Source organism: Dufourea novaeangliae, unplaced genomic scaffold (assembly GCF_001272555.1).
Source record: "Dufourea novaeangliae isolate 0120121106 unplaced genomic scaffold, ASM127255v1 scaffold310, whole genome shotgun sequence".
In the NCBI taxonomy this organism is placed as follows: domain Eukaryota; kingdom Metazoa; phylum Arthropoda; class Insecta; order Hymenoptera; family Halictidae; genus Dufourea; species Dufourea novaeangliae.
Genome location: NW_015374199.1, coordinates 50,339 through 60,780, shown reverse-complemented (window position 1 = coordinate 60,780; position 10,442 = coordinate 50,339). Strand labels below are relative to the sequence as shown.

Genomic DNA, 10,442 nt, shown 5'->3' with positions numbered 1-10,442 from the left:
CTTGTATTAATTTTTTATTAATTTTCTATTCATTTCCTATTAATTTTTGTTTCATAATTACAAATTTATATCAATTAAACACGGAATTATTTTATATTTTAATGTTAAATTTATTACATGCGTTTTTTATATGAATAAATCGTCCCCCAAAAACAGTTTTCATTTCATTTAATATATTATAAGAGTCACAGGGTTGTCCATAAAATATAAGTGTGGATTCCGCGAGTTTTGGAAAATCGTATAAAGGTTCTGCGATAAAACAGCGTAATATTTTTAAGGAGATCTTATCTGAAAAAGTGATTGCGACCTCGATGTTGAATCAAGGTAAAAATTAAATGTAGATATTTAATATTTTAAGTCTGTTCGACTTTTAATTAAGTTTGGAAATCACTGGTCTGGTTAAATGTCTGAATGAAACCGAATGGACTGAATGAAACCAACATATGCAACAAAGAAAGAAGATTGAAAAGCGGACCTATCAAGTAAAATACTCCGACACGTCAGACGTATTTAATACGTATTTCGCCCGTATTTTCAACAATTGATAACTCTTAAGTGAAGCCTCAAACACAATCTCGTCATTCATCTTTTTTGTCCTAGTTCTGCATGTATAATCTACCCTGTGATATAGTGTCACATAACACCTTGTACCCTTGTAACTTTCATTACACGTTTTTACATTTTCATTTTATTTCCCCTTTTGGTATATTTCCTCTGCTTTTTCCCTTCTATTTTGTAAGTAGTAATAAGTTTGTATTTACATAACGAAATGGAATTACTATTATATTTTATACTTATATTAACTATTATTCTAACGAACTTATGGAAATATTCCTTACTCTGCCATTACCTGTCTGACATCAACCAAAAAAATTAATTTAACATCCTCCATATTGATACTGTTTACTACTCTTCTAAAGTTTAAGTACATACATAGATGGCTTGCAGAAAATTGAATATTTCGTGAAAAAACACTGTTATTGTAAACCTATTATATTCGTTATATTCATTTTCTAATTAATTCAAATGAAACTGAATATTTACTATGAACTGGCGATCTATCGGGTTTGGGCGAATTTGCACTTACTGCACCGACGATTAAACGAACTCGCTCGAAGGACCACCGTTCTCCAATCAAAAGACAACAAATTGTATTTAACCGTTTACTTTACAATGCAACATGTAAATGTGAAATGAATTTCTTGTCAGTACAGTGAAATTCTACTTACATCGATGTGTCTGTTCCTGCGTTACACGGTTATTCTACTTTAGAGTGTTATTTTGTAGGTCCTTTGCGGTTTTTTATATGTAAACCATATGACCTTTGATATCAGCCTTTTTCACGCATGTTTATTTAGGTTCTAAGAATATTCACCGTTTTTGCTAAGTGAACATAATCGAAATTGACTGCATTATAAATCATTTAGTACGGTACCTAAAACAAAGTGTGCTGCTGGCTGACACGATTTCGGTCATTCCACTTATTTTAAAACAAAAATCGAAATATACGCCATTGAACCAGAACTCTCGATGATCCTCACTTGCTCATTTTCTAAAAGTTTTGCAGTCACCGCCCAAAATGACAGTGTAGGGGTTGATGTCACTACGGAAAGCATAATATGGAGTCCTCGCTCCCGAAATGGACGTATACCTAGTGGATCCGTTTATACCCGGACCAACTGACCAGGTCACGACACGTCCGTCGCTATTACTTAGGAGATTTACGATACCAGAAGTAATGAAGCGATTTCTAGGGAGCCTAATTCCTAAATTGGTATGCCTAATCGAACACAATTGTGGACTTGTATTTTCTTATAATACCGAGTACAACTTACTGTAAGTACATCTGATCGCGAATACGTCTAATCGTTCAGATGACGAAACAACACGAGTGCATTATAAAGCACAGGTAGATAAGTTAATCACCAGACTCCTGCTGCAGTATTTCACAGATTAACAAAATAACGTTGATTGCAAAGTCAAACGACTACTGATAAAAGGAGAGAAATCGTAATTCCTGAAGTTATATATATTTATTAATGAAACGAGTTGCTTTTTGGGCAGTCTGTTATGAACTGAACTTCACGGAGGAGTGACCGGTCCATCTCCAGTCATCGAATCCTGTTTATTCTTGTGCTGCAATAAAATCTGAAAATCGTTATAAATCGTAAGTACATATTCTTTATAACATATTATTAATTTTTTCAAAATTTGTCATAGTACATTTCTAATCGTACTAATACACCTCGATATTTAGCAAACAGTTGATAACATTAACATACCACCATGTTAGGTGCATTATTTGTATAACTGTACGATGAACAGTACATCCGCAATTCCTCACTTTGTCGTCATTAGTTATTGAAATATAGCAAGCATAGAGAACTAACTGCTGAGATAATGGTGACGCCTTTTATTAAAAATATTTATTACCATTTAAAAATGAGATTTTGTAAGTATTAATGCTTACACTACGAGATTATACTGATTGATAAAATGTTACTAAATGACATTTTATTGGATAAAAAAACTATTACAATAAATTCTAACAGTGCACTTAAAAATGTACAATAAGTTACGTTTTTTAGTCTTCAAATAATGTATGCACCGGTAATTTTCCGAATGAAACACCAATAGTATCTCGATGTCCATAACCATTTAGAAGTTAAGAAAAAAAAATAAGCGGTCACATCTTGAACTTTTAAATGTTTATGGATATCGAGATACTATTGATGTTTTGTTGTGCCCTGTTGTATCAAAATGCCCCAATTTCCTCTACTTCTTCTCTATACATATTACGTAATAGAGATCTGAAACAAATAATTCTATTTTTAAGATCCATCCAAAATGGCACTTTTAACACCGTACTGGGGACTAGATGTCATCATACTGTTCGCATCCCTTATAGTGGCCGCAGTCATGTATGCGACCAGGAATTTTAAATACTGGCAAAAGAGAGGCGTCCTGGAATTTCCACCGATGCCGTTCGTCGGAAATTTCGCAGAATGTATGTTAATGAAGAAAACACCGGCGGATTTCGTGAAGGATATGTACGATAAGTCCAAGGGACTACGTTACATGGGATTCTACATTTTCGACAAGCCATTCTTACTAATACGGGATCCTGAACTTGTGAAACATGTCCTGGTGAAAGATTTCAACGTCTTCTGCGATAGATATGCTTCGTCGAATGTGAACGACCGACTTGGATACGTAAACGGTTTCACGATAAAAAATCCCGCCTGGAAGACACTTAGAGCAAAGATAACACCAGCCTTTACCGCCGGAAAACTGAGGAAAATGTTCCAGCTGATGACTGTGATCGCCGACGATCTAGACGATTATCTTGATTCGCAGAAGCTAGGTTAGTATTTGTGTTAGTATTCACCTGAGTAATGGTACATGTTGAATTGAGAGTTCTACCTTTGAGAGCTCTTCTCGTGAATAGAAGAAATAATAATACCCGAAGACGTAGCTGTTACTACATTGTTAGAAAATGGAAACATATTTAGTCTGGAGATCTATATCTCGGCTAACTATAAGCCAAAATAAACATACACATACTTGTGTACTTCGTATTTGTTATTTTACACAGAAGTCATTAACCACAACAATAATTTTGGTTAATTTAATAATATTATCGTGCTGTACCTAACATTTGCATTGACTCTGCTACGATCCTCAGCCAAGTTATACATACGAAATACTAATGAGGAAAGGGAACGGGTTTCCGTAAACATTTCGCGTAGGTAAGAACATGTTTCAAGAGATGAGACTGAGATTAAATTTACAAAAATGTGTAAAATCGTAACAGCGTCAAAGAAAGGAAAACGTCATTGAATCGAAGTAAACCCGAAGATCGTAACAGAGTAAACTGACGGAAAGTTCGCAACAGGTCCAGCTCTAATTTGGATGAAACTTTGTACATTTGAAGAACAGTCAAAAGTAGTAGATAAATATTTTTTTAGCTACAGTAACTCAAGCTTAATGGCTGAAACCACCCTCCAAAGATCGACCTCCAGAGAATTAACTCGAAAGTGGTTGAAGATAACAAAAATTGTTTTAATAGATACTGAATGGTTTTTGGCATGTTAAGAGTACCTGCTAGAGTTAACAAAAAATGTTGATAAAAATGCGTCGGTCATGTTCATTTAAAAAAATACATCGACTGTCCGTATAACACGATTGCATTTTTTATTGCAAAAACAGTGATGTGCCTATATATACAGTTGCCTCATCAGTTAACACAAAAATTCAATTTTGTTTGCCGGCTGACTTTAGAGTCACGTCAAAGTGAGCCACTCGTATTACTACGTCAACGCTGGCCGTTCGTAATAGCGTCATTGAAGCTAGTTCGCGTTTTCTGCAAATTCATACTTTTAGACTTTGTGTATTTTTACATATTATGTGCATTCTCCGTGTTTTGTTATCGAAATATACCGAGAACACTGCGCTCTGGTTCGTTCTATCTTCAATTACGATAAACATTTTTCTGTTTGTGAGTATAACGTTTTAGGAGCTTCCATGAATAATGTTCTCAAAACATCACCTTAGAAAGTGCATCTCGAGTTGTTTTATCTCAATATGGACAACGTTTTGCTTGTTAGCGTCAACGTATTTAGAATAGAGTCGAAGGCGCTTTGTCTAGCTTTAATTTGCCATTGAAGGATTTATGATAGGAACTTAGACTGCATGCGGTCTTGGAAGGGCGGGCGTGAGACTAAACGGGTCCCATTGAAATCACCGACATAGACTTCATCGACACTGTTTTCACTGACAACAATTCACCGACACCAGACTTAATCATCAACAGCTTTACCCGAAAACAGCCGATAATGACATTAGTCCAATTACTATTCGTCTCATTTGTTTCGTAGTTTTCTTTTTTCATAGTCTAGAGTGTGGTAGACTTATGGTAGTGAGAAGAGACACAATTAAGGATCATGGAACAAAAAATGTATTGCCACGTTTATACATCTACATAGGTTAAATACAAAATGTTATTTTCGAGAAATGAAAAAAGAATACACACAGCATAAATCAATATCACGAAAATGGTAACTATGTTCAATTTATTGTAAAGTAATATTGTCAGACAATGCTTGCAAAAAGTCTGTGATATTATATTCTTGACGATTATTCACAATTCCTTGAATGCGTTCCCCTTTTAGTCTACTTTTCCTGATTTAACATTTTCGTTATATTGATTTATAATGTGATTTCAATAGGACCCAGAAATAAAAACAGCTCTGATGTCACGCGATGGCAGAGGCCCGTGTTCAGTTCTTGAGTTATCGGCTGTCGTAGATTTATAAGAAACAGATGAGGGAATGTTAGAGATGGCAAGCAGCCCGACGTTGCATTGCCTTAAAGATAAGGACATTGTTCTTGGTGTGGGGTAAGCAGAGGTGCCTTCTGGTAAGAGGACTGTGATGGACCACAAAGCACTTACCCCAGAATCTCTGAGGCATACAGTTCCTCTTAAAAATCGAAGCATCGGTAGAGAGTTTCTAACATGTTATTCTCGTACCATGTTATCTATACGATAATTCATCTTATCGAAAGATCCAAAGTATTCTGTCAGCTGATTTTCAGATATAGTACTCGTCTTAAGCCACGTTATTAACCTCCACTCCAGGAACATTATAATCAAATTACAATCCTTTGTTGAGAATGAGTTTTTGTCCTCTATGTACAAAAATTTCATCAACTACCTACTCGTGGTACAGGAGCGGGTATGTAGACGAAAGAACAAGTCCGTTCGAAAATCCTGTAGACTACTGTTATTCCGTTAAAACAAATCAAGATGCAATATCTGCGGTGATGTAGCGGTTCCTAAATGCGGATGGTACACTATATCTTTGTGTCTTAAACAAAATTGTTCGATGAGCACCACTATTGCAGAGACTATATAGACTAATTACGGAATTGCGAATGTTTATACACTTACTTATAGGCCTATAGGAAATTTACATATCCAAAAAAATGCAAAATGCACATAATATGTAAATGCAGTGATCCTCGATGAATGCGACACGAGCAGCAGCGTTATTCCCACCACTGGGGAAGTCCCCCCGTGGGTCGAATCAAAACAGAGTAAACAGTAGCTAAGCAGAGGCTCGACTTCGAGCAAAAACAGATTTCTAAGGGGTTCCAAACCTTTCCGCCTAGCCACGAATGCTGCAAAGTGGACCCGAGTACGTCGCACTCATCGAGACATTACTGTATACACAAAATATCGAAAATAAAATACAGGGTGATTTATCTAACGCTGACACCTAAATTACTTACAGACTGTTCATTATATGAAAAAATGTTTCAAACAAAAGTTGTATGGTATCAAAGGGAGCACACAATGTAACAATTAGTTTCTTGCTATTTTGGTTTTTTATCGAGATATGAAAGTCACCTTGAACTTTTTAATCGTAATTTGTAAAATCTGGGCCAACCCCAATAGGGTATGTGGGTCCAAAAGCCAATAATTACTGAGAATTAATTCCGAGAGGGATTAATTCATAACACTAGGAGTCGAAAAAAATGTTTTTATTTCATGATTTATTCAGTCCTAACAAATTATCTGTTTTAGAAAATGGTAAAGTGCTGGAGATAAAAGATCTTTGTACGAACTTTACCATAGACCTGATTGCTAGCACTGGTTTCGGTCTGCAAGTGAATTCAATAAAAGATAGTAACGCACCCTTCCGAAAGTATGGCAAAAAAATATTCGGTCGCGGTATAGTTCGTGGCCTAGAATTTCTTATCATATTCTTCATGCCGCAATTATGCAAATACCTACCCGTGCAATTCTACGGGAAGGAAACCACTGTATTCTTTCGGACCGTATTATGGGAAGTGATCAATGAACGCATAAAATCTGGACAGAAAAGGAACGACTTCGTCGATCTTCTGATCGAGTTATACAAAACGCACGAGAAGGATGGCGACCTCGGTGGATTTCGTAAGTTACAGTTTCCACTCTTCATTAACTTTTAAACTTCATAATTAGACGTCCGATATATTACATATTCATTCGGTTAATAAACATGAACCTGCTATTTTGAATGCACAAGATTAAAGGAATAAAGTTCATACTACTAAAATTGTTAATTTCATCACAATAATTGTAACTAGCTTGTATACATGATTCTCAACGACAAATTACGTAATTCGTTCCGTGTACCACGTATTTCAATGTTCGCCACTGCATGTTTAAACCAATATTTACACAGTAATTATTGCGAAAATTTTTAAATTAAATCGTGTTACAGAATTTAGCGGCGACGATTTAGTCGGACCGGCAGCTGGCTTTTTCACTGGCGGTTTCGAAACTTCGTCCACCGCCATGTCTTTCAGCCTTTACGAGCTTGCGTTAAACATGGACGTGCAGAGGGCCCTGAGGAAAGAGATCCTCCAAGCTCTCGAAGAAAGCGGTGGAAAACTTACTTTTGATATGGTACATAAATTAATAGTCAAATATAAATTTTAGTGCTTGTTTTACAACATATAACGAGTGGCAATATTAGGTATCTTCACTCTACTCAGAAAATGTTAAATGAAACGTGTCTTCCTCGCAGGTTTCAGGTCTACCATTACTAGATATGGTTTTCTCAGAAACCCTCCGCATGTATCCACCACTGGGATTTCTGGAACGTGTCGGTGTAACCGATTATAAAATCCCAAATTCAGATTTAATACTCGAGAAAGGCATACCGGTATACATGTCTATGACCGGACTGCAGTACGACCCAGAATACTATTCCGATCCAATGAAATTTAATCCCATGAGATTTAGCAAGGAGAACGCTGAAAAGATACGGAATTTCACTTACATCCCCTTCGGCGAGGGACCACACAACTGCACCGGTGAGTAAATTTTCATAGTTTTCGCCTAACCGTAGAATCATCTTCCTCCTAAATTGAGTAGTAGAATTATGTATAAGATTTTTCGGAAATATATGCAAACGTAGCTATAGATTAATGCGATAATATTCAGAACTCATTCCGTTTTCAGCATTTCTTTAACAACTTTAAATTAATGTTATATGTAATGATTAATTATACAGTGTGATACAAAGAAGGGTGTATAACTTCTAAAGTAGATAGTACTCGCCAAATAATGAAAGCAAGTCCTAATAAGCATGGATCGAAGAATTAATATTTTCTAAGTTATAGACCAATTTTTCTTTCTGTTAAAGCCAGTGACTTTCCCGCTTCAGGAGCAATCGGTACCGTATAGGAAGCAATTAAGAAAATTGTAGAACACCTTCTATAACCAAAAAAAGAAGCAATAATAAAGTAATCCATTGTTTCCTTACGGAACGATCGCTTTCGAAACGAAAAAGTCACTAGCTTTAACCGAAACTAAAAATTGTTTATAACTTCAAAAATATTAATTTTTCGATCCACGTGTATTAGGACTTGTTTTCTGTATATTCATGAAAAAACAGCGCGAAGTTAAGAGATTGTACTAAATTTTCAGTACAGCCTCTGAGAATAGTACTCGAAAAGGTAAATCGATATTGACCGAAGAATACGATAAAATATGACTGGTTCCCTTAATTTGCCCAAAAATTTGCAATAAATAAAAATAGAGCTTTTGAAGCTTTTTTTGCACCTTTCAGAAATTATATTTACGTATTGACCTTCTGTTTAAAACACTATCTGCTTATTCCACCCAGTTCTCCTCTAGTTATGCTGTGTTTTTGCACTACAGTAATCTGCTGATAATTTTTACTATCCAAAAAATACTAGCTGCTGATGCAACATATTTTTAGAAGTATTAAGAACCATAATGATAATAATAATTGGAAATAACACTGTTCAATAAGTTCCAAAATGATGGAACTAAATCTAGTTTTTTGTGTTAATTAAAGTTGCTGGTTTTAGTTTTTCCCCTGCAAGTCAAAAAGCCTAGCTTTTTAGATATAAAGTTAGCGTTGTTCAGTTTCATTTATTTCTTGAATTATTCACCTAGTACAATTGTTAAATAATAAAAATAATGATAGAAATAATAACAATACAGTAAATAATACAAATAATAACAAAAATAATAAATATAATAAATTTTCGACTTACTTTGTCATGTAGAATCCCACCCTAGTCAGCAGTACCGCCAGTTACATGACACCCTGTACACCATATTTAAAATTAAAGTAAACAAAATGCTTACGTATAAGGTCAAAAATTAGACTACCATTCTATTCAACAATTCGAATTCAAGTAACTAGATCCATTTTTACTCCATATACTTAGAAATTTCTAAATTTTGCTGAACAGTGTAATCAAATAATGATGGTACAGAATTGAGGCAGCTACGGATCATCAAACTAGTTAAGCTTCAATTAATTTGATGTTTGTATGCATTTTTTTTTTTAAATTTCAAATTGTATAAATAGTTTAGAAATAATCTAGTATCAATTCTATCCTCTCACAACGTATCACATTTCAGGAATGCGACTGGGGCAGTTGCAAACCAAGCTTGGACTCATTCAAGTTCTGAGAAAATACGAGGTGACAACTTGCGACAAGACACTAATTCCGATGGTTCTGGATCCAAAAGGATTCAGCGCGCAGCCGATAGGAGGACTATATTTGAATGTCCAGAAGGTCACTACTGAAGCTGGTTAAATAATCCTAACTACATCATTTACAAATTTGATTTGGAATGTTATGTTAGTGTATTAATAATAAATACCAGTAATGTTTCTGTTAAAAGCAAAGTGTATCAGATAACTGTACAAGCAATTAATCCTTTTCAAAATATTCCTCTTCTGCGTTTATACTCTTATTCCAACGACTCTCCCATTGATGATAACTTTTTTTAAAGGAGTTTTTCGAAATGAGTTATTCGTCAGTGCCAATAGCATCATCTAAAATTATTCGAAAATTGTCGTGTTTGGATTCATTATTACCTATAAACCTCACCAAACGATTGATAAAAGTGTCATAAAAACATAGTGAAAAACAAGGAAATTGTTATACTGCTTTTAGTAACTGTTCCATCGATCATTATTGGAACGATATTTAGAAATTGGAGGATGTTATCGATAACCCAAAGAATTACTAAATAAAGTTTAGGATAGCCACGGGTGTGTCTTTAAAATAAATGTGCACCAACTAACAAGAATAAAGGTTTTATTCAAACAAAAACAAGAACTAAACAATCACAAACAATAACGAAACTATAACAAAACCAAACAGTTGATAAAAAATAAGTAATACAAAAGTAATGAAATTATGAGGTATGAGACGTTGTTAACAGTTCGACGGTTGACGATGTTCTGTCCCAAACTGTCTGTTTCCACCGTCTTCCCATGGTTACCCGAGAAAACACATGTCTCGTTTTCCCAGGAATTTCCCGAAAAAGAGAAAGTTCTCCTTCAAGCACTTGGGAAGACGGCGACGTAATTCGAACCTACCCTGAACCTCTGCCATGCAGATGT

General features: G+C 35.1%; 1 protein-coding gene across 1 annotated transcript; it reads left to right on the top strand.

Moving 5' to 3' along the window:
- Positions 1-2,847: 2,847 nt before the first annotated feature.
- LOC107192278 (cytochrome P450 6k1-like) lies at positions 2,848-9,627 on the top strand. Its single transcript, XM_015581496.1, has 5 exons — positions 2,848-3,364; positions 6,587-6,958; positions 7,269-7,453; positions 7,575-7,863; positions 9,449-9,627. Exons 1-5 carry the CDS (start codon positions 2,848-2,850, stop codon positions 9,625-9,627), a joined length of 1,542 nt encoding a protein of 513 aa, XP_015436982.1.
- The last annotated feature ends 815 nt before the right edge of the window (positions 9,628-10,442 follow it).

Bases quoted from the DNA above. Each gene is read 5' to 3' on its own strand.
- LOC107192278 (XM_015581496.1), top strand. From the start codon at position 2,848: ATGGCACTTTTAACACCGTACTGGGGACTAGATGTCATCATACTGTTC. The intron at 3,365-6,586 runs GTTAGTATTTGT...TATCTGTTTTAG, and splicing joins TCTTGATTCGCAGAAGCTAG to AAAATGGTAAAGTGCTGGAG. The intron at 7,454-7,574 runs GTACATAAATTA...TCTTCCTCGCAG, and splicing joins GAAAACTTACTTTTGATATG to GTTTCAGGTCTACCATTACT.